This window comes from Botryllus schlosseri, chromosome 13 (genome assembly GCF_051294905.1).
Source record: "Botryllus schlosseri isolate E-star chromosome 13, Bs_hap1, whole genome shotgun sequence".
In the NCBI taxonomy this organism is placed as follows: Eukaryota; Metazoa; Chordata; class Ascidiacea; order Stolidobranchia; family Styelidae; genus Botryllus; species Botryllus schlosseri.
In genome coordinates, this window is record NC_137248.1 from 3,997,966 (window position 1) to 4,022,362 (window position 24,397).

A 24,397-nucleotide genomic window follows, 5' to 3' on the forward strand; every position below is an offset into this window, starting at 1 on the left:
GATGGATTACGTCGGCCGGTTGCGCATGATTTCAGAGTGGTAAGTATTCATGGCACGTTTCTATGGAGAATGTGATTAACTGTCACAGATGGACTTGACCGTGATCCCGCAAAGAAAGAGTTATACGTTTCTATCTTCCGACTTCTTCTACGAGCTCTCGTCGTTAACTAGAAAACCGCAAATGTTTAAATGCTGCATTCCACACCATTCGTTATACTATAGAAATTAAACATGGAACGGCAACGACCGATTTTGCAGCTTCGTTCCGCTTCGCCGAGGCTGGAGTGGAGCGTTGTTTTGCGTAAGCGACTGTAGGATTTCTGGCAATCCAAAAGCTATCTTCCCGAGCGCAGAAATTATTGAATCTGGTCTCGATCGAAAGCTACTGTTGCACCGATTCCGAAAGTATAAATTAAAAAAATGATCAGGCACTGATCCACCTAGAATCCGTCCTCCAAGTCTGAAATATCGGCATTGTTCGAACAATCGGAGAGTCGCAACGGGTCATTGTTATAGCCATTGTGTTGCGGTTACCCGATTGTTCTGAACAATGGCGATATTTCAGACTTGGAGGACAGCTTCTAGGTGCATCAGTGCCTGATCATTAGCAGTTTTCGATCAAGACCAATTTCAGTAATTTCTGCGCTCGGAAAGATAGCTTTTGGATTGCCAGAAATCCTACAGTCGCTTACGCAAACAATTCTCCACTCCAGCCTCGGCGAAGCGGAACGAAGCTGCAAAATCGGTCGTTGCCGTTCCATGTTTAATTTCTATAGTTATACCCATAACTGTAACTGTACTGGCATTCCAATAATTATTTCATGACACCTGATATCCCGGACTTCTAAATGGAAATACTTTTTAGAATTCTGCCCGCGGGCCGAACGTTGCCATCAAAGGAAACGTTTAGCGTTATGAAGATCCTGGCGAAATCACTGTCCTGCGGAAGTATTGCGTATGTCAGCACGCAGTGATTTTTAGACATGTAGATATCACAGATTACGTCAGCAAATTCACAATTCAAAGAGTAATGTAGACGTGTTGTCACATTGAATGATAATATATATATATATTAAGTTGACATCAGAACTATATACGCTATACAGCTGGAAGGTTTCAAACGGAGAAATGATTTGTAGTCTGATTTTGAGAGAAAAGCTGTGGATGTGCAGCAATGTTCCCTCTAAGCTGCGCACGTGCGCAAATGCGCAGTGCTGACACGGTCTCAGCGCACAGAAAAAACTAGGTTGCGCACAAAAATTCCGAAGTGATGACCTTTTTTTAGTCGTTACGCACTGTTGTCCAAGGGTCTGCGCAGTGAGTTGGTGAGTGTGCGCAGACTAGTCAAAAATTAGAGGGAACATTGATGTGCAGAGATTTAGGATGGTATCCATGAACTTAGTTCAGTTTGTTCTAAATTGTACGATACCGGTGATAGTGCGTGAAACCGTTTATACAATGATACGTTGTAACCATATCTAGTATGTAGGCCTACTCTGAATATAACACAATATTTGACATAGACACTCACTTTTAGCAGTTTCTGGTCGCATTTACAAGCACCAGTACCAACAAACGAAATCTCAATAGTGTGTTGGCTTCGAAATTGCAATGAAATATATGTCTTGGCCGTCTGAATCTCGAGTCAATGACTTGCTTCGAGTCATGCGCAATGACTCGAGTCCAAGTCGAGTCAATACACAGATTGACTCGAGTCGAGTCGAGTCATTTTCGTATTTTGAGAAAATAACTCGAGTCGAGTCGAGTCATCCGAAAATCGTGACTCGAATCGGACTCGAGTCATTACACCCCTACGGGTCTCTGAGCTTACTCTCATACCGGGGCCTCTAGACATCCATGAGCAATTGAGCATGAGCAAGTTTGTAGTTTATATTACCGCAAGTCGTGTAGCCATTTTCGAGGAACCACCTGATAGTCTTCACTTTAATATTTTTCATCCGTGTAACCTTGAGCTTTATTCCATTCTGAATATGAGTTTATATCTTTGCTACAGATATTTTCTTCTCTGTGGAACCAACGACGACACACATTATGAGGTGAGGCCCTACAAAGTTCAGTTGTATTGCAAGCAATAATGATAAATAAAGGGATTCTTCAACCCCCGTGAAATATGAAATATCACCCGAAACTCTGGAAGGGAATCTTGTCAGTTGTGTATGGTGTCTCTGATCCAAGAACCAAAATACTAAAAATCATAATCTTGATGCGGTTCGAATTTTGCCCTCTGCTCAAAAAAAATTGTGAAAGGCGATGCAGAAGACAAGATCGCGTATAAAATCCTTCGAGTCGAGACGCATATTTGCCAGAGTATTTGAGTGCTTATCGAATTACGACAACGGACAAATACGCAAATTATAGGTTAAATGCGTCGAATATCCAGAGAGCAATGATTAAAATAGCATATTTATCACATACCAGTTCATCATGTGCAATATGGCAGTATAGCGGGATGATTTCCATAATATATCATGGGATATGGTACGGTATCAAAATTGCTTTAATATTTTGTGTTGATGTTGGGAAGAGTTGTGATCAAGTTGGCCTCGTCGTCAATTAGCGTCTGTAAGATATTTGCTAGTGAAGCAACAATTCAAATAGGTCTGCATCAGTACTCTTCATTGCGTGGAAATGCTCACGCAATATATTCATTGGACGGGCAATTAAAATCGAGTCCACGTAGTCGGTGTTCTACTCAAATAGACGTAGAATTAACGCCGTAACTTCGTACTCAATTACAAGTAGAGTAAGTAGCATTTTCTAAGACATTACAGAATACTTCGAGGAGAAAACGAATACGTGAATGTATTCAAGCAAGTTGTCTCAATAAGTACATTGATTCGGTATGGGTCGCAAAATGTTAACTGTTAATTGGAAGCGGTCACTTTTGAAATTGCGGATGCATCTTTGCCACTAACCTAAAATTACCAATGACACCACACAATTATATATGCCATTTTTGAAATATTCCCATTCAGTTGCCATGATACGGGGGGGGGGGTCTTTCGCTCAAATCAAGATTGATCCAAGCACACCTCAAAACTGAACTATTTTGTCAAGTTGAAATGGAAGTAGCCTAAAACATAACCACTTAAGTATAGCAACCAGGAAAAAAGTACCATTCCTTCGTTAGTGGCCCCCACTTAGATAAGTCGACAACTTACCCCGTATAGCCTATACCCCGCATATTGGAGTTATATTGGTGATTGCATATTCCAGACTGCCGTCCATGCTTGTGATAATTGCTTCGCTCGTCTTGTGCAAGGTAAGAACAAGACTGCCGTAGTGATACGTTCTTTTATGACATTCGTTTGCTATACGTCTGTCTTACCTTTCTGCGTACTTTATCCTGTCACAATGTACATGCCGCAATATATACTGATGTTCAGGCAAAAAACAAAAGCAAAGTAATTTCGCATGGATGTTCTTCCGTCCCAACCCTTGGAATAGCGAGGAAAACGCAATGGATTTCGCTATTCTGAATGCATAATGCATGGCACATGCATAACTGTGTCACTGATATCGGGGTCACGAATATGCGTTAGCAACTGGATTTAATTATATGCTCATCATTTGTTACAATAGGCAGGAGAATGGATTTAGATGCATTCACTCTCATCTCTATTTTTGTTACTGTAGGAGATTGTTCATGCAAGAGAAATAGTCTCGACGGCGTACCGATATGAGCGGAGTAGGTGCGTGGAGCCGAAAAAGCGATGGGGTTCATGATTTCATTTTACGTAATGTGATAAAACGTTGCATTGCAGATCTCAGCTGCTTTCGTTTCTAATGAGAATGCTCGGTATTGGACTTGGAACAAATGAAGTAAGTGTTGGAAAACGTAATGACCGCAAGTTTATAGTGATGCCAAGCGATCAGAATTATAATGATATATGGGCCTACTATCCCCATACAAATAAAGTACTCATACTTTTAAAACAGTGAGACATTCCAAATAACCAGAGACATTCCAAATAACCAAACTATAACCTTAACCTTACACCTAACCGGAACATAGGCCAACCTGACCTCCAGCCCTGACCCAAACTAACCCAACCTGTTACTTTGACTGCCTCGCTTATTATATGCCACTGTTTTTTGACACTCGCTCTTTTACCCGAATTCCGCATTAACTACATCACTTCAAAGTTTATAGGTCTTCGCTCTTCCTTTTTAATGGTCCAGTTACTTTTAAGGCTGCAGTATTGCTTTCGCAACTACATTCATTGCGAGACAGTGTATTTATTTAAAAAGAATTTTACGAAAAATTGCCCTACCAGTTCTACCTTTTTATTGTTGCAGTGAACATTGTTAGACGTTCTCTGTAATTCTGAACCTTTAAACATGCCACAGGATCTGTCTCAATATTTTTGGGCGCAAGTTCGAACTTAACACACCTATTGGTTGGATCAGTTCTGAGCATCACGACATGACTGTTGTATAGAATATTTATGTTTCATCTGAAAAATTTAATAAACTCGTTAAAATGATCATTCCTTATTGGCCAAAAGTATTCACGGACTGAATCGCAAAAATACATTTGATATGTTTTATGGTTTGTTTGTGTGTCTGTTTTTGTATGCTGGTTTTGTAACTTACACCAGCGAAAAACTCGAAACGTAGCAATTCAACTTTTTGTTTTACTTGGCGGCAAAGATGTCCTCTTTCAGGGTGCCGAAAGTATGGTTAGCCTATACATAGCGTTACCTGCATCATTTCCATTCACGGTTTACAAGACTTTGGGCGTACTTATTTAGTAAGCCACTTCTTATGTTGTATAAATAGACAGCACACCCTCGGAGGCTGTTGTCAACACGTCTAAATCAGTATCATGGGCATATAGGATATGTTCTTTAATATTAGATCACTGAAATCAAAGACGACGGAAATATCACTTTGATGACATGGAATATTCTAGCACCTATGTGGATTGACAAAGAAGCAATGAAGTCCAGAGGTTTGGTGGACTTGAACATACTGAATGATGATATCAGATTAAGGATCATAGCTGATCGAATTATGATGCTGAAACCGGACGTACTCCACATTCAAGAAGTAAGTTTCCAAATCAAAAAATCGAGTGATTTTACCATTTTATTGTCCCGATCAGGTGGAAGAAAGTACATATGAAACGATTAAAGAGTATTTGTCAGAATATTACGCTCCGGTAGTGTTTGCATCGCACGTCAAAGAGTATTGGAAATCATTTCTGAAGAAAGGTGAACAGTATAAAGTAAGTTGACTGTAGCTGATACTTGGAGTAATAAGCAACCTGGCTGATACTGGTGAAAGAAATGAAATCCAAATTCAAGATAACTTCTTCACTCAAACAATAGATATGCTCTACAGAAAAATGGAATCACCACATTTTACAAAAAGTCAAAGTTCAACAAGATTACGCACAAGACCTTCGAAACGTCAAGTCAAGGAAACGTTGCACTTCTGACTATTCTCCAGAAGAAAGAGTTGGCCTCGAACGAGAGCAGCAGACAAATTGTGTTTGTGAACTGTCACCTGGAGGTTGGAGTAACAGCGGAAGTGGCTGCGATTCGCACAATGCAGGTACTAAGGATATAAACTACGCTGATATGGTCTGCCAATGTCAGAGGCAGTCGCCAATGTCAGAGGCAGTCAAAGTCGTTAAGATATCTACTCAAGTAGAAGTAGAATTAGCGACACAAAAATCTACTAAAGTACGAGTAGAAGTAGTCTTTTTTAAAAGCCACCTTAAACTACTTGAATTGGCTGACTTTAAATTTACTCAAGTATGTGTTTGTTAAAACGATAGTATAATTCGTTCGCACATAGAGTGTCAATAGCTGCAAATTGAGCTATGCGAAAGGTACAGAGCTTCATTCATATTGATGCATCCCAGGAGGTATACATTTTCGACAGCATAAGCATTCGTCTACATCCTGGGATGCAAATAATATGCATTGGCATAGGAATGCGATACTGATCCTCTGTCTAATTCTACTCGAACACCATGACTTCGAAAATATCATGGTATGGCGCACTCCCTCATATTATAAGGCCGTGGGTAGGTCGAAGAGCAACACGGAGAATTGGTGTCGGATACGGGTGTTAACACTTTGCTCGATCAGTATACGTTAATATAAAATATGACTGATAATGAGTCCACGTTTCCTGATTAGGACACGCTATGGGCTGAAATTACGATATGGTAGGTAGGTCTAAATGCTAGATTGCGAAATGGTAGTTTCAAACAGTGTTGGGATGACTCGAGTCATGACTTGACTCGAGTCAGACTCGAGTCACCTTTTTCGTATGACTTGACTTGACTCGAGTCACTTGGCTAAAATGACTTGACTTGACTTGACTCGGCGTATCAGAAATGTGGATTGACTCGTGACTCGAAGCAAAATTCACGAGTCAATTTCAAGTCATCAAGTAATCGGTGTCGATAAAATTCAGTGTATCTTGCAGATGGTCGGATTGTTCGCGAAATGCTGGTGTAACCCGTGAGAGCGACCAATCATTCAATGATCGTGCGTTTTACTTAGCCTCCATTGTTCTCTCACACATAAATTGACCGCAAACGAAGTGATCCAAACTTACAGCTTACGTTATCGTGAACTAGTATAGTAAAATAATTGAATAACATAATGTCTATTTCTATTCTCTTTTCTCACCTTAACTAAACCTCTTGTTTTATTGAAATCGAATTCGAATATAGTTTATATAGTCCTCAACCATTGGCGCCCCTCGAATTGTATCATATCAATTTGTAAATGGGTAATGTAGTGCATCTTATCAATTCGTTTCTCTATTCTCTATTTTGGCCGGTAACTATAAAATGAGGCTGTGCAATTAGGCTACTTCCGTTGTTCAGCAGTGCTACGTAGACGTGAGCGATACAGCGCTTTCTTGCGTGTATATTTAACTATATATTCGTTCTTTGGTTCAGAATCAATGACCACTAAATCTGTAATTCAGACAGCTAGCAAAATGCAATGACGTAATCATGCCTCATACTTCAAAAAGGCAACTTGACTTGTGACTTGACTCGTGACTTGACTTGACTTGACTCGACTTGACTCGAGTCACCTCCAAAAATCGAGTGACTTGACTTGACTCGAGTCACCTTCGAAAATCGAATGACTTGACTTGACTCGAGTCAAAATGTGCAATGACTCGAAATGACTCGTGACTCGGAGGTAGTGACTTGATCCCAACACTGGTTTCAAATGCTATGACAGGGCGTATATACTGTGATGAAATATTTCATATGGGTGACCAATTGACCATGCAGTGTGAACGGAACCACGCAACCCGCTACCTAAATTATATTTACCGATACGTTCGTGAGATCATATTGGTCTACTGTGCGCGAAGCACGACGAAAACTCTGGGCTTTACTCGACTTTTATGAAAATTAAATGTTGATACTCCGCGAATACAGCCCTGAAATTCCTCAGGCTATCTTTCTGATTGGGGGGATTAAACTACTTCTACTTGACAAACTGAAAACAGCGAAAAGCCAAAAAAATATTACGAAGTAGAAGTAGCGGAAAATTCGATCTACTTGAGTAAGTACTGAAGTGGCGGAAAACTACTTGAGTACTTCAAAAGTAGAAGTACTTTGTTACTGACCGAAGTATACTTCGTTACTGACCATACTTCTGGAAATGACTCCGGCTCACGCAGGGCAACGTGATGATGAACGAAGTGGAACAAGCAGTACAGACGATTAGCGATCCAGTGGTAGTTATCGCTGGTGATTTCAATACGCTGAGCCCGTTTCCGGGATTTGTCAACTTCAAAACGAAAGGTTATCTGTATGCCTCAGAGGTTAGTAGCCTACTTGAAGGGTTTCTTGCGATGGATCCTTTGGGGTGTGCGTTTCGAGGCTTGTAAAACTATTGCACAGGAGGTGGGAAAGGCGTCAGTCGCTACACTCTTCTACGAAACTCCGATCCCGTTGCCCGGAATAGGCAATTATACCATTGACCGGGTAGGAGTCGATCGCGTCGTCATTAGAAGAGTTGACAAGCAGTCTGGACGAGTTGCGGTACTGTCGGTGAACACCGCCGTGGATATCGAATCTGACGAACTGAGTGGGTATCCAAGTTATAGACTTTGAAAACTACAAATGTGCGACCCCTCGACCTGACCTATTTTTCGAAACTACATATTTGATTAGCTTCAAATCTTTCATTTTTTACCTCCACTTGAAGTAGTTTTTGATATGTCTTGGAAATGGCTACTTCAACTTCATTAAAAATTCACGGCGTTGCTTCTATTTCTACTTCGCTACGAACGGTGACGACTTTGACCACTTCTGAGATCGCAGAACCTTTGCGGTTGACAAGAAACGATTGCAAGTTTTCAATCTGAATCTCAAGTCTGAAACGTAATTGGACAATATTAAAATACATCATATTATTCGATCCTGTCCCTGTAGACTTACATAGATACCTGGGCCCTGTACAGACACCATTCATGTTTTAAATAGGCCTACTTCATGCAAACGATGCGATATTTCTAAACAGCGGAGAAAGCATACATCAGAACGCTCGGCAAATTCCTGCTAGAAGACTTCTCCAGCGTGGAACAGAATCGATATTCTATACTGCGACAACTGCCTTTACTCGAAGCCGCAATACGCATCATTACGGACGGTGTCGATAGTGATCACGTTATCAACAGAGCCCTGCGTTTCGGCTCTGATCATATACCCTTAATAGTGAAGCTGCAAATAAAGTAAGAGCACACACAAAAGTTGTCCAAAAAAGTGCACAGATTTTTTATATTGCAAATATATAGGAGTTGAAAATACGCCAAAAAGTCAAGTATGGCTTAATTCAAGCTCGACGTATAGCGGCAGATGATCTGATCCAACCCTAAGCGCTTTAAGTGCGTCAGATTCAGTGAAATTTGCCGACGAAGGTAAAATATGAGATACTATATCGAGTGCTTCGTCTGAGGTCTTCAATCCTTCCGTGAAAGACAAATTCTTTCGCTGTAGCCTCTGACTTAGAGCGTCGATGATGACTGCTCTATGCGTCACTGAATCTGGAGAAATAGAAAAGTCCAGTTTCAAACTTCGCTCACCAATGGCCAAGCATTAGTGTTAAGTACTGTACAAGTGTGCAAGTAACAGTAGGGCTTTCCGATGTTGGCCTAAAGCAAGAAGAATGAGTAATATTACATGTATTCCATCATCATCATTGGTTTATTAGCAATTTTATCAGTTCAATACACCACAAAAATGCGATACAATGAAAAGACAGGAAGATGTCGAAGCGACAAGGAGTAGTCTATGGAATCTGACACCCACCTTGGCCTAGGCGATGTAAAGAGGAGGCATGCACACTGAATGAAAGTAAAGAAGATAGTATAGAAGAAGAATGCGACAAGAAATAGGGCGGCATGTCATGGGAAGCGAGATCGATAGGTCAGTCGTGGTCCGGTAATAAAAGGAGTTAGGAAGATGACAATTGTCTAAATAATGAATTGCCCACGGTCATACAATGCATATACATATGCTGCACGGTGTTCAAAGTTGTCATTAATGATACTCGTGTAACAATTGTCTAAATAATGAATTGCCCACGGTCATACAATGCATATACATATGCTGCACGGTGATCAAAGTTGTCATTAATGATACTCGTGTAAGAGTAGAAGTAATACCGCCGATATCTATCAGTTAAACGGGTAGAGGTAAATATTTTCGATTCATATCAGATAACGGGTAGAGGTAAATATTTTCAATTCATACTGCACAAGTAGAAAATGAATTGTCTGAAAATGACTGTAGGGAGTATTTTACAATAGTAGCTATGGACGAGTGGGGTGTTTCGGAAAATTTGTTAGCAGTAGTAATCGACCACCGCAGAATGAATAATGATATTTATTTTATTCCGCCAATGTGATAAGCGACCTTCTGTTGTGACATTTTCACTAAAACTGATGCAAATATGTCCAAACACTATTTTCTACTTGACAACATCTAAAATTGAAGGTAGGCTACTTTGTAGTAGTTGGAAATAGTTGAAACATAACCACTTGAGTGATGTGAGTCGGCAGAACCTACTCGAGCACTTCTTTATTAGACAAATCTTCCTTATGGAGGATTGCTAATAGTTTTACAGGGGTTGTAACCAAGTCACAAGGCTCCAAGTCGCTCGCACTGCTCGCAAGTCGAGTCATTTTCAATTCAGCACTGACCCAAGTCCAAGTTCAAGTCAGCGAGCAGAGAGTCGAATCCGAGCCGTGGTAATATGACTCGAGTCCAAGACATTGCGTCGACTGCTCAGTTTCCAGTTTCCAGTGAAAATCTTATTTAGTCTTCATTTTTGGTGATATTGAACGGTTCCCGTTCACAATATACTAATTTTCACATTTTCAAGTACCGCTGCAAATAGATGAAATACCAATAGTGTGGTTACTTCACCATTCTTTGAAATTACAATGAAATATCGGTCTCATATGACTCAAAACTCAGGCAGACGACTTGGTCCGAGTCATTACACAGATTGACCCGAGTCGAGTCATTTCCGTATTCTGAGAACATAACTCGAGTCACTACAATCCTGTAGTTTCACGATGGCATGAAATTGAAATGATGCGTAAAAGCAAAAAAAAGATATGCTTCCAAAAAGATATGCTTCCAAACTATGATCAAAATTTGCAACGAAGAGTAGTTTCGCTTCGAAAACTCCACCTGGATCTAGCCAAAGCAAAAACAGCATGCAGTCATTTCGTATTAAGCTGATGACTGATAACATAACACATGTACTTACTGTACTGCTGAGATGATAAATCAGGCACTTCGAAAGCTTTCACCCTTACACGCCCGCCGTCTACATCAGCTTTGCGCAACACAACATGATCAAGGGTGACTTGGTAGTCGTCTTCTGTCACCACAATGAATGTTGGCCTCTCTTTTCCAAGTGTCTGACATACAGAGACAATAAAATGGTAAGTTTTCAAGAAATAGCAATTTGCTTCGTCCAGGATGAATGTGAAATAGACTTTAGCAAAATGCATACCACAAATATCAGGAGCCACCATGACATCAGTATTATCTGCGTGGTGCTTGAATGCATTGTAATGGTGGCTTAACGCTGCATGACGTCGACTTGGACATGGTAATATATTGAAATGACAACACTCTACCTCAGCTACATCAACATAACCAGACTGACGAATTTCCTTCATACCCAGTTGATCACCGAATGTATTGAAGTCACCAACCAAAATTGGATACGGTTTGAGATCTGACAACTTCAGCAATCTTTTCTCCACTTCTTTATGTATTTTAGCAACCTGAAATTTACAAATGTAAGATAGACTGTCTCTTCATTGACAGATCTCGGATAACTTGTCTAAACTGAGTTCGGATATAATTTCATGTTGAAATTTCATGAGAAATCATTGCAATAGTAGGCTACAGATTGATGAATAAAATGAGTATTACTCGCAATTTCTAACATGCTTACATATGTGACTAACGACAGATCCCATTAACTATAGTAGAGGGGGATCGGGGTTTCATGTTTTACTCTCTGTCAAGAAGCAAGCAGGTTTTGGATAGATTCGCGTCATTTTTACGAGTTAAATTTTGATGTTGTAACCGGCAACTGACTGGTAAAAGTCCTTCACACCCAGTCCCAATTCTACTCTTCAAAACTGCAGTTGAGCATCTTTCAATCCTCTTCCCCACTACTTGTGTTCAAACTCGACCGAAACACTTTTCTAAATAACAAACCTGCTGCTTTCTAGCGACATGCTTCCAATCGTCCATACCAGACTCCAGGTGTAAATTGACAAGTATTATGCATGGCATACGGTCTGCACGATATTTCAACACTGCAATCTGTAATCTGTTTCCATCATCTGTTGTCTGTATGATCTCTTGCTCGATTACTTCAAACATGCCTTTGCGCAGGAATGTAACCTGACCATTTTCCTGAAAACACAATCGAGATAGATTACAGCAATAAAATTAGTGGCACAAAGACAGCACATAAATAAATTCTAGGGTTGTAACCAAGTCACAGGTCAATTTGACTTTCATAGTTTTGACTTGACTCGGTGGTGAATTTAAAATGACTCAAGTCCGAGTCAAGGAGCAACGGGTCGAGTCCGAATCATAGTGTTAAGACTCGAGTCCGAGTCCAAGTCATAGCTTGTTTACTGGTCAGTATGGAGTTCGAAGCAGGTTCAACTCATTCTGTGAAACTATCGAAAGTAAACATGAAATGGAAACGACCGATTTTGCAGCTTCATTCCGCTTCGCTGAAGCTTTGTTCGGACTGATTTTGCCGGAGCGACTGTAGGATTTCTGACATTCCAAAATTTATCTTCCAGAGCTCAAAATTTACTGAATCCGGTCTTGATCGAAATCTACTGTCGCACTGATTCCGAAAATATAATTAAAATATGGCCAGACTCCGTACTTGAATGAAAAATCACCCTCAACATTTAAAATCTGCATTGTTCAGAACAATCGGATGACCGCAAAACAATGACCATAACAATGACCCATTGCGGCTCTTCGATTGTTCAGACAATGCCGATAGTTCAGACTTGGAGGGCGAATTCTGGGTGGTTCAGTGCCTGATCATATTTTCATTTATAAGTATAAGTATAAGTAGAGTATAAGTATAATCAAACACAAATTGGCTAGAGTTGAGTCCAGTCATTTTCGATCTTTAACAAAAATGACTCGAGTTAAGTCGAGTCAACGAAAAATTGCGATCATTATAGCCCTGCTAAATTCAGTTAAAGCTATGGTTTGAAGTGGCTAATTGAAGTGACGTTTAGTCAAAATATGTTGCGTGAAGAAACTAGAAAGCAGCATTTGGGTGGGCCTGCGTTTTATTATTTTTTAGTATTCATATCATGGTATTTTGACTACATTGGTCAGTCTACATCGGCCGATATTCTTGTAAAATGATTTCTGATACAGCGTCATGTAGTACAGCTCACTTTCATTCAAGGCTTTATGTGAATTGACTGGCAATGAGAAGCCTAGATAAACCCACCAACACTTAGGAAGGTATTGGTATTGGTGTTGCAAACATTGACAATACAACTACACTATCAGGTCTATACTTCCAACATGACTTTGATTATCCACCTGCGGTTTTTCTCCTTCCTTCAACCATTCATTAGTCCAGTAAGAAAGTTGATGACTGGCTAATCCAAGGGATACATATTTGTCGGACAACTCTGATTGGAGGGCTTCATACTGGTCTTTTTGTACCTGAATGTGTAACAAATCTCGTATAAATTCCGTGCGATTGTGCGTTAGTCGGTATAGACCAGGAGTGCGCAAAATGCAGCAGCAACTGGCTTCTTGACTTGTATCGACCACTCCCGGAAATAAATATTTCAAATATTTTTCAAGAATAAGATGAGTGTGATAAAGTCATGATGTGGCGTAATAACTGCCAGCATAACTTCATAGATGTGGATTTGGACTTGACTAAGCAAATTTGAATATAAGCTTCTTTTAATTGCGGAATGACATTATCAAAGGTCTTGCTTTACTAATGCACAGATTTCACGTCAAACATCGGCTAAGTAGTTTGAATACAATTATGCCTACCGTTTCGAAACCCACATCCACAAAGAGACTACAAAAGATAATTAGAATTTATATATAGTGGTTGACAGTTTTTACAAATTCAATCTATTGTATAATTATTTTACAGGTATCATTTTTGATCATCATGCAATTCATTACGCTATTATGTCATCTTCGCTTCCATTCTGATTACATGTGAAATGGTGTGTATTTGATCATGAGAATTTCAACTGCCCAAAGTCATTTTGTTCCATATGTCTTTTGCCATTGGCAAAAATCAGAGCTAGTTCCTAGGATTATCAGTGTAACCCAGGGGATCGGGGGGGGGGGGTACAAAAATTTTGAGCGTCTCGGTATAGCTGAATAAAGACAAATCATACCAAAGAAACCAAAATACCTTACTTCTTGCAAGGTAACAATGTCAGCATTGCTGGTTTTGATGCGGTGAATCACTAACAAGAGACGTTTCTTCTCATGTAATAAGTTGGTATCACCGTTCACCGACGTATATTCACTCATGTCGATATACATGGGAGCCAGAATATTCCAGTCAAAAAGAGTGACAATTTCCTTCAAATAAAAGGGTGAGATTATAAATCAATGATGCATACGAAGTCTAATCTACCATAAGCTATGGAAAATCAGGGGTGGGCAGTAGGGCTGTTCAAAAATAACTTTTTTTCTGGATTCCAGCCATTCAGTCATCAAATTGTCAGGTTACCCTAAAAAACGCTGCACACCAAATTTGGTTCAATTCTAACAAGTATGAGGCTCCGCAGATCCAATTAAAAATTTTAATTTATACGGGAAAAGAAAAAAGAAAAATTTTCAAATTTTTCTGTCAACCCCATGAAATTGTTGAGCTGTCTTCAGAGACCATGCAAAACAAATTTGACTCAATTCCAACTAGTAGGAGCGGAGTTATTTGAATTTTTCGTTGATAATTCTCGGATTATCCTTGATTGGTGGGGTAATCCGTGGATTATCAACGAAAAACTCCAATAACTCCGCTTCTACTAGTTGGAATTGAGTCAAATTTGTTTTGCATCATTTCATGGGGTTAACAGAAAAATTTGAAATTTAAAAAAAAAATTTTTCCTAATAAATTAAAATTTTTAATTGGATCTGCGGAGTCTTACACTTGTTAGAATTGAACCAAATTTGGTGTGCAGCGTTTTTTAGGGTGGCAGTGGCTATTCGTCCGGAACCGGATGAATAGCCCGCAGCCATAGTCCAGGCTATTCGTCCGGAACTGTGTGACGTAACTAAGCACCGCCAGTATCTGATGTGTGACGTAATTATGCGCCGCCAGCATCTACTGACGTTGCTGAGTTGACGGACTTTGGCTCGGCTGCATTTTTTGCGTGTTTAGTTTATCGCTGTATATTACCGGAACATAATACTGTCGCTGGTTACCTATCTCTACTAATATCCAAACAAGGGAACTCGAGCGCAATGGTGACTTCCGCCACCTACAACGCCTGTTCATTTACCTGAGGATTATCTGGGCTACTTTAGCCCAGTGTTACTCGGTCCTCGGTGACTTCCGCCACCTACAACGCTAGCGGCTTGGGTTCATTTACCAGAGGATTATCTGGGCTACTTTAGCCCAGTGTTACTCGGTCCTCGGTCGTCGATAAGCGCAGAGATGAGACTAGTTGAAGTACCGGAACTATAGAGATTGTACAATCCTACACAATCTCTATACCGGAACAAAGAATCGAATGAAAACGAGAAAGTATAACTGTCTGAAAATGGAAGACGCAACAAGATCAAGATCTACACCAGGGGTTCTCAACTGCGGCCCGCAGACGATTATTTTGCGGCCCGCGACATCTTTCATTATAAACGCAATTATTACTGACACAGTGAAAGCATCTGAAGGCGGGCGCAAAAACGTGGTCGACTGAAAAAAATGTTCGCCCTGCGCGCAATATATCTCCAATTCATAGTTATTTCACTGTGTATAGTCTGGTTTCATATTTGAGAATTCTCTCATCAACAGCCATAACCTTCCATGCCATCAAACCTGCCTTTTGTATTCCTAGCATTCTGGTTTCATTATCTTATATCACGTTAGGGGGCTCGAAATTTTTCCCTATCAAAAAGGTAGGCGTGTATGAAAGAGTTTGAGAACCACTGCTTTATAATGGGACGTTTCTTGATATATGCTCGACTTCAGATTGTTTTTCTTTTGAATCGGTATTAAGCTGGACTCGGACTCAAGAGAATCCCGCTATGTAGCAGGCCTACACTTTTAAAGAGTGTTTGACTCACTGCGAACGGTTGTTTACATTGCCGACTACGTTACAGACGCATCGTTCAAAATTGCTTGGAATATGGCTAAACCCAAGAAATCTACTATAGAAGGTGTGATTTTTATAAAACCTTAACATTATGCGCGAATATTTGTTGTTTCCGGACCAGCAGCAAGGGCAACATCACCGGACAAATTACTAAGATACAGTCGTCCGATCCAATCGTGACCAGACGAGTAACATTAATGCCAGTCGATCTTTTATCGCATGTTCTGAAACAAGTAGACTAATTTAACCCAGCCTCGGACGAATCCACCAACTTTGCATAATATATGCAGAGGAAATGCTGGCTTGGCAAACGTGGGGAGGGGACCAGCGGAAATATCAACTTGACAAAGCTGGCTTATGCCCCAGGCATGGAAGGAAATGATAAGGGGTGATTGGTTTGCTCAGAAATGGCCCCGAACGCCAGACTTCTTCTCATATCACTCAGAGCTCAATGTGATAATGGCCTTTGTAACGCAAAAGTTACCGTAATTTATACTTGCTCGCTCACGCATTGAAACAGAGAGTTCGGTTCTCCGGTGGTAGGGTTGGAAGTTGCATATACCGACTTGGCAATGAATGCAATGCACCCTCCATGAAATGATTTACTTGCGCCGCTAGAAGATAGGCCTACACTACATATTCTCACAACAAGCAGCAGCTGCAAACTTACGAACGCTGTCCAGTGTCCATTAATACCGTACTTTATAATGCATAAAAATGTACTAATACTAAATGCCCGTATACGACTGGTAAATAGGCTACAGTAGCCTAAATTTAATATTAGCCCACAAATACATGGTAATATTGTTCTGCGGCCCGCAGCGTCTTTTGCTGTTAAAATGCGGCCCGTTATACAAGGGAAGTTGAGAACCCCTGATCTACACGAAGCTGAGGTGGAAACTGGATTGAGATACTATGGTCTTCCGGCATCCTAATGTCTGTTCTGTTCATTACATCACATTATGTCGTGTATATCGCAATTTACGTGTGTGTATTTGAACATGTATGACCCGACGATAATCACTACGAAATTGAATTACAAGCGCCGTGATCAAATATAACGTGCATTCTGTACTACATAAAGTAGACAGATTGGATTGGCGATTGGAGGATCCACGTAGGTAGACTACGAGTAGTAAGAATACTCTGGCAGTTATCGCAGTTGCTCTCTATCACAATACCATCAAATTACTCCTGCATTAACTGAACACTGATTATTTCGCATTCGTTTCAATGATGATCTCCCGATCCTTTCGCTACAGCGCGACTGTCCTTGCTTGCTGTAGTTTTTGTATACTTTTTGTTGATCCTAATGTGTCATTGTATTGCAACGTGTCTTTAATACCATCGAGATGTCTTCATCAGTCAATGAAAAGGAATTGGTCGTTGTACATGAGGTACAGAATACAGCCATCCCCAACGCGATATAGCCTGGGTTACGATATATATATCTTCATCTTCTAACAGACGTGCTGGACTTGAAAGATTGAGATGAAACATGGCGAGTTGAACCAGTGTCCAACAGAGTTGGATCAATTGTAATTTGTAATTGTAATTGAATGTAATTAATTACATTTTTCAATGTAATTGTAATGTAATTGTAATTGAAGCATTTTTATTTTGTGTAATTGTAATTGTAATTGTAATTTGACAAAAATTTTGCCTAATTACAATTTCAATTACAATAAATTGCTATTGAGACCTGACAAGCACAACATAAAATAATTGACTTATAATCAAGCCCCGAACTACTGCCATCTCCGGCTAAGCAAATTTGCGTTGTCACCATGTTACAGTTGCATTGTGGGGAATAGGCTGGACGACTTAGTACAGGCGCTTATGGAAAAACGTCCAGTTTTAAAATATATTTGATTCGTATTGGGTTTGTAGTATTTTATACGAATGGAGCTTTGAATGAATAATCATCGTAACATTCAGGATTTGTTTCAGCCCAATATCTCGTGTTTATATCTGTGTTATCTGTGTATTTCGACATGTCGAAGACATCTCGTTTTGGTGGTAGTGTTTGTTGCGCCTATGGGTGCAGTAAAAGGCAGAAAAAGATATCCACGGAGTCATATATGAGAAGTAATAGCGATGGTAGTAGCGATGAAGAGTCTTTGGTAAAGCGTCGGCATCCAAGAACATTTCACCGGTGAGTGAATGGCAGAATATGCAGGGCAGCAAGACTATCTTTGAAGAATCAGTTTCTATTTTTAATATCTCCTGACCATCACAGTTAATCAATGTCCAGATAAGCCACAGCATTAATGAATAGGCCATGTTAAAGTGTCATTATACCAGAACATTTTGTCACAAGTATATGGATGTTGGTATGATCAGAGCAGACTATATCAGCAGTCTCAGCACCATGTCAGTTCATCAGTATACCTGTAATAGCATGACCAGCCAGGTCACTGTTTGTATTCTGTATGGGCAGTTCAGCCAATACCTAGCTTAGTACTCAATCCTTGCTTAAAATTGTCGTGAAGGTTGGAGGTAGGACTAGAAGGAAAGGTATAATTGAGGGCCACACGGTTTTGTCCAGCATAGTTGAGTAATAATTCTATATTTCTGGTGCCAGATGCTCACACTAAAGTTCAAATTGTTAATTCCGTGGTCGAGTTCATTATAGCTTTGTGCGTGCGAGACGTTCGATTTGTCTCGTAAGATGTTTTTTTAGGTTTACCTTTGGCTTTAGATTTAAAAGGTTACCTAATAGTTTATCCTTCTGGGGTAGAAAGTAACAGATATATCTAAATCAAACAAGATAATTTCACATATGTTCCTGCTACTTTTATCATCGTTCATAACAAAGAATGGTCAATTTCGTGTGCTTCGTATCATAGAATTACTTGTGAACTGATACAATGTTCTCTACAACGCAGCTTTCCTACCAATGATTCCCTGAAAGAAAGATGGATAGAATGTATTAGAAGAAAAGACTGGGAGCCAGCAAGATCGTCGGTCATCTGCTCTGATCATTTTTCAGAAAGTGATATTTACCGTGTTGGCGGGAGAATTCGTTTAAGGACAAGATTTCTGAATTTTCCAAAATAAATGAGGCCAAAGGTACGGTAGACACTAGACAGTGACTATATATTTATGAAGTTTGAGTTCCAATTACTATACCTTTATTTTAGCCCTAGTTAACATAAAATTCACAAATTTCAGGCTTCGAACAACCGACGAGTGAGACCTTCTGCAGTTCCAGATAAGAAACGGCATTATGAAGCACAAAACGCTGAACCTGAAGTAGTTCTTCACGACCACAGCTACTGTGCGCACACGTCTCCTCAAAAAGTCGTTCAACAGCAACGCCGTAGGGTGGCAGAAATTAAAAAGAGGTTGGTTGCAGCCAGAATGAGAACATACCGTCTGCAAAAAAAAGTGAAAACTCTGGATGAAGTCATTGCATCTCTTAAGAAGAACAATTTGATAAGCGATTCGTGTGTAGAGGTAATGTCACAAAAATTCAGTGGTCTACCAAGTGAGCTCTTGCAACGTATGAAGCTACAAGCTGGTGGAAGAGGAGTCAAATACTCTAAGGAACTGCAATCATTTGCAATGACGCTTCAGTATTATTCCACTAAGGCATACAATTTTGTGCGTCAGAATTTTCAACTTGCTCTTCCCCATCCAAGTGTGATAAGACGCTGGTATGATTGATTCTACTCAAGCAGAGGTAGTTTAAAAACTTGAAGAAGTAGCGCAAGTGAGCAAAACCTACTTTGAGTAGAAGTACTTCTTAACTGAACACCTCTGGTCATTACTAGGGCTTATAGTTGTGTCTCTAGAGTCGTAATGTCATGATAATATAAATTATGTGGAAAGCTCAAATCTTTATGTTCGAAACAATTCCAAGAGTTGGTTCTATCTATAGAACATATTTTGGTGTTTTTTCGATCATGCGTATTTTATAGGCTTCCATTAAAATATATTCTCTACTAGCACAGATTGGGCATTAATGTTATTTCATTAAGCTGGTTCTGTTACGGCGATTGACACCTTTGCCATATGTTCAATAATGAGGCTCAAGGTGATTCATTTGTTGAATTACCTTCACCCTTCCGTTGAAAAAGAAAATGACAATTCGTTACCGCTTTCCGATGTTGTCGTTGAGAAGATGGATAACAATTTTGTTACATCTGTCATCCTTTTATCATTAGGCTGCATTCAGTGTCCAATACCTTTAGCGGTAAACTGTGAATATATAATTTATATGATATGTGCTCTTGTACACAGATGTAACTATCGCTTTATTCCATACTTGCTCGTGGCTGTTTTCTTTTCCATTCAAAGGTTCTGGAATCGACCATCGTTAAGCTGTAAAGCCAACCCTGCGTCGCCAGAGAGAATATTTACATACCCAACTCTTACTTCAAACCCACGGAAGACACCGGCTAACCCATTGAATGAGGTGAGGCCACTTTCTTCGTATGCCGTAGAATTTTCATTATTGTAATTCTGTACTAACCGTTTTTGGTATCTTTACAGATAATAAGAAAACAAAGAAGGGAGCAAGTCTATTCAACACATACTTCAAACCCGTAGAAGACACCGGCTAACACACTTTCTTTACTATTTTATACGCATTTTGGTATAAAAACGTTGTCGTGACATCAAGTTATGTCGATCAATGTGTCTTCAAGTGAACAATTTCTCATATGTTAGTTCATTTATCTTGAACAGTGCCCCAAAACGACGTCGTCGTCGTAGGCCCCGCAGTGGGGTGGCCTTCAATGTGACTGTGCCGCGTAAGAAGAGAAGAAATTCCATTAAATTGGAATCGGTTCGTTTATTATACCTCGTTCGCAGATATTAAGCCCTAACTTATCCCACATTTGACTTTCAGATCACCGTTAATTACGCCGAAGGCGACGTAAAGTCGATCACAATTAATTAATTTATTTCTGTTTTTATTTTTTTATGTTGTTATTTTAATAGAAAAATTCGTTTCTCATAACCGAAGCTGGTGTTTCTGAAAACGAAAGTTCAGCATTTTGGTACGAGACAGTACAGCGCGGTATTTCGTGTGACGAGGCAGTACAGCGCATTATTGCGTGTGACCACAGAAATGGTTGATCTAAAGCCAGGTTCGAGTGCATCATCTAGTAGGGCAAGCAAGTATCGTGGGCAGAAAAACTGAGTTGGAATGTTCACATCTCCAGTTAGTTTTGAATCTAATCTAATTTCTGGTTTCATGAAAGTGCAAAACGAGCCAAGCTTCATGTACACACGTATATGGGTAGCTATAGGTGTAATTATGATCAAATACATGTACGCCATTTAGATTGTATCTTGTGCCGTATTGATTCGATAAAATTAATATTTATTATGAACTCCCACAGTGCACAGATTGCTGCTACAACCAACATAGCCTCAATTTCACTGTGAATTGAGCAATTCTAGCTACATCTGAATAAGGACCCATGCATTTCTTGTTTCTCTCATTCAGTCACTTCTACAGAAATCACTACCCCATCGCTACACATAGCAGACATATCTTTACTTCATCTTTTTTGGATTTATTTAAATACGCTGAACCAATAAATACGTAGAATAACCACAATGGCATTCAATTGATTTCAGCAGTGCCTTTTGATATGTCCCATGATGCTGAATTTTCTCCATCAGCAATATTCACAGCCACCACGTAGCTGGCAGTTACAGCATTCACATCAGCTCCATTGCAGTATGAAGATTTTGAATCCAGGATAGGTAATTCTGAGGCACGCTCCGATAATAACTTCAAGCTGACAATCGTAGATGCTTTTACTTCCTATAGATACATATATCTGAAAGATAACTGAACTGGCATTATACATCTTTTGACAGCTTGCTTATTTCTGTACACGTAAAATATGCTGGATACAACGAGTAAAGCAATCTACATCAGGAATATAACCACAAAAAAATACCTACGATGACACATAGACAACCTTATTTTACCACGAACAATCGAAACCACTTATATCTTCGACATGTCGAAATACACAGATAACACAGATATAAACACGAGATATTGGGCTGAAACAAATCCTGAATGTTACGATGATTATTCATTCAAAGCTCCATTCGTATAAAATACTACAAACCCAATACGAATCAAATATATTTTAAAACTGGACGTTTTTCCATAAGCTCCTGTACTAAATCGTCCAGCCTATTCCCCACAATGCAACTGTTTCTAGTGACAACGTAAATATCGCGAGTAGCGCACTCCAGTGTTTATATAGCTCAGTGCTTATAATGCATTCTCTTTAAATGTCGACAAGGAATTTGGTGGATCCATTCGCGGAAGCCCTTGACTGCGCCCTTGCGGGCGAAGTTTTTTATTTTTACCGCTATGCTGGCCTCGGCTGCCATTGTATACAATTTTTAGATTACTAACCAACGGATGGATTCGCAACACGTGACTCACGATTGAATACGCCGAGAAGCGAACTGCTGAGCCGGCTAAATGCAGCAGAATTGATAGTCCCATAGCTGGCGATCCAAGCGTCGAAATTTGATATGTATGGTCCTAATCGAAACCTAGTGTCGCACTGATTCCGTAATAAAAGTATATTTCCAGGCAATGGTACCATCCCAAAATAGTCGTGAAAGTCTGGGAATCGGCATTGTACTGAACAATCGCTGGGCGTAATTGGTAATTGTTGTGGTCATGCTGCTGCAGCGCTCTCGCTTTTCAGAACAGTCGGTCTTAAACGGCTATTTTGGAGCAGTTACATTGCCCTGACGAGATTTTATTTTGTAATTTCGGAATTAGTACATCAATAGCTTACGATAAAGACCAGATGCATCAAATTTGAACGCATGGATCGCCAGCTCTAGGACTACAAAGTTTGCTGCTTTTAGCCGGCTCTGCAGTACGTTTGTCGGTGCATTCATCCGTGACTCACATCTTGCGCATCTATCCGTGGGTTGGCAATCTACAATACGATTTCAGATCACGATGCTGCATCGTTACTTCGTCTGGCTAACTAACCTGACCTCTGGATATTATATAACGTCTTATCTGACAAAGCACGGTTTTGATTTTACTCCTCATCCTAATTCCTACGTCCCTCGATAAAAATAATATTATTTCTTTAATTATATACTATATACGCAAATCCAACACGTGCATATATTATTATACTTTTTCAACGACATACTGCACCCTATCCTTAATCCTAACCCATAGGAAATTAGGTAAATAACATTTTACATTTCCAATTACGTGAGCCATAATTACCGAGCATACAAACACGCTTATATTACGTCACAATGACATCTTACATAGCATACTATGTACGCACATAAACGCATTTATTACTACACAATCTGAACTAGACTTGAATTGTTGTTAAATACGACGCTACGGTTGTCAAGGAGCACGGTTGAATTTATGATTATTCAATTACATGTCCAACAGCAGCAATTGTAATTGTAATTGTAATATAATTGAAGCATGCAAGGAGTAATTGTAATTGTAATTGTAATTTGATATTTTTAGCATGGAGTAATTGTAATTGTAATGTAATTGAAACATTCATGAAAGTAATTGTAATTGTAATTGTAATTGAACTGAAATAATGTAATTGATCCAACTCTGGTGTCCAAATACCAGGTCTAATATCAGTTCAGTTCGGCTTATTAGCATTTTTTATCAGTTCAATGCACCACAAAATATGCTTTTGGGAGAAGACGCCGATTATTTATTGTTAAGTCTGCAAAGCAGAGGTAGCATAGCAAAGATGCGGTAGCCTACTTTGCTAAAAATTCTCTTCGGATGGTACCATCGCATAGCAGTGGACAATGTTGGACTGGAAATAATTGCACTGCACAATGTACCGCGTGCTCACTGCTCATGCTCACACATCGTGTACTGTGTCTTTGAGATTCACTGTGTGCTGCCATATAAACAATGTATTCGATATATATTCAAGAGCATGGCGGTATTGTGTACCGATAACCTAAACACATAAAAAACAGCCGAAGTCCGTCAATACTCAATAATGCGAGTATGTAGTATGTTGGTTTTTAACAGTTACGTCACACGAAACATTTATTTCGGATAGTTACGTCACACGGTTCCGGACGAATAGCCTGGACTACGGCTGCGGGCTATTCGTCCGGTTCCGGACGAATAGCCACTGCCTTTTAGGGTAACCTGACAATTTGATGACGGAATGGCTGGAATCCAGAAAAAAAGTTAATTTTGAACAGCCCTAGTGGGCAGGGAATACTATCCCATGATTGGGTCACACTGGTGCGGGCCACTTGAATGCAACTTTGACTACAACAAATCTTAACTTCAATTCGAAAAGAATGTATGATTTTACTTGTAAAATAGGCTATGATAGGCTCATAGATTATCATCACGATCCCCACAAAATTGTCAAAAGGTCGGAAACCGCTGGTGTACCTGTACAGTATAATTGTACAGTACATACCATCATGACTTGCTTCTGTTGTCATCCACTGCAATTGAAGAAATTTCTGACTTCAGTGTTAAAGGGGCATC

At 39.8% G+C, this 24,397-nt stretch overlaps 4 protein-coding genes across 7 annotated transcripts in view; 2 read left to right on the plus strand and 2 right to left on the minus strand.

Annotated features, from left to right (window-relative positions):
- Positions 1-24,397, minus strand: part of LOC145454728 (tryptophan 2,3-dioxygenase-like) — a 328,104-nt gene that overhangs the window by 188,586 nt on the left and 115,121 nt on the right. The window lies entirely within an intron of this gene.
- On the plus strand, positions 22-8,760 carry LOC145453989 (uncharacterized). 2 transcript variants are annotated; one of them, XM_080331948.1, is made up of 11 exons: positions 22-39; positions 2,015-2,057; positions 3,238-3,283; positions 3,658-3,713; positions 3,786-3,843; positions 4,882-5,073; positions 5,129-5,251; positions 5,368-5,580; positions 7,687-7,830; positions 7,910-8,096; positions 8,532-8,760. In XM_080331948.1, the coding sequence occupies exons 2-11, from the start codon at positions 2,053-2,055 to the stop codon at positions 8,744-8,746; spliced, it is 1,239 nt and encodes a 412-aa protein (XP_080188074.1). In that variant the 5' UTR covers positions 22-39; positions 2,015-2,052; the 3' UTR covers positions 8,747-8,760. The 2 variants fall into 2 exon arrangements, with proteins under 2 accessions (XP_080188074.1, XP_080188073.1); XM_080331947.1 differs by lacking the exon at positions 22-39 and having other exon boundaries at positions 1,870-2,057.
- LOC145453990 (uncharacterized) lies at positions 8,762-24,390 on the minus strand. Of its 2 annotated transcripts, XM_080331950.1 has the most exons (8): positions 24,327-24,390; positions 13,982-14,149; positions 13,130-13,255; positions 11,756-11,956; positions 11,164-11,313; positions 10,788-10,941; positions 9,094-9,162; positions 8,915-9,054 (listed from the first exon to the last, which is right to left on the minus strand). In XM_080331950.1, the coding sequence occupies exons 1-7, from the start codon at positions 24,330-24,332 to the stop codon at positions 9,113-9,115; spliced, it is 855 nt and encodes a 284-aa protein (XP_080188076.1). In that variant the 5' UTR covers positions 24,333-24,390; the 3' UTR covers positions 8,915-9,054; positions 9,094-9,112. The 2 variants fall into 2 exon arrangements, with proteins under 2 accessions (XP_080188075.1, XP_080188076.1); XM_080331949.1 differs by lacking the exon at positions 9,094-9,162 and having other exon boundaries at positions 8,762-9,054.
- LOC145454070 (uncharacterized) lies at positions 17,627-20,856 on the plus strand. Of its 2 annotated transcripts, XM_080332065.1 has the most exons (5): positions 17,627-18,040; positions 18,774-18,957; positions 19,060-19,232; positions 20,188-20,305; positions 20,383-20,856. In XM_080332065.1, exons 2-5 carry the CDS (start codon positions 18,946-18,948, stop codon positions 20,437-20,439), a joined length of 360 nt encoding a protein of 119 aa, XP_080188191.1. In that variant the 5' UTR covers positions 17,627-18,040; positions 18,774-18,945; the 3' UTR covers positions 20,440-20,856. The 2 variants fall into 2 exon arrangements, 1 of the variants encoding a protein (XP_080188191.1); XR_013920027.1 differs by lacking the exons at positions 17,627-18,040; positions 18,774-18,957; positions 19,060-19,232 and having other exon boundaries at positions 19,239-20,305; positions 20,383-20,677; positions 20,741-20,856.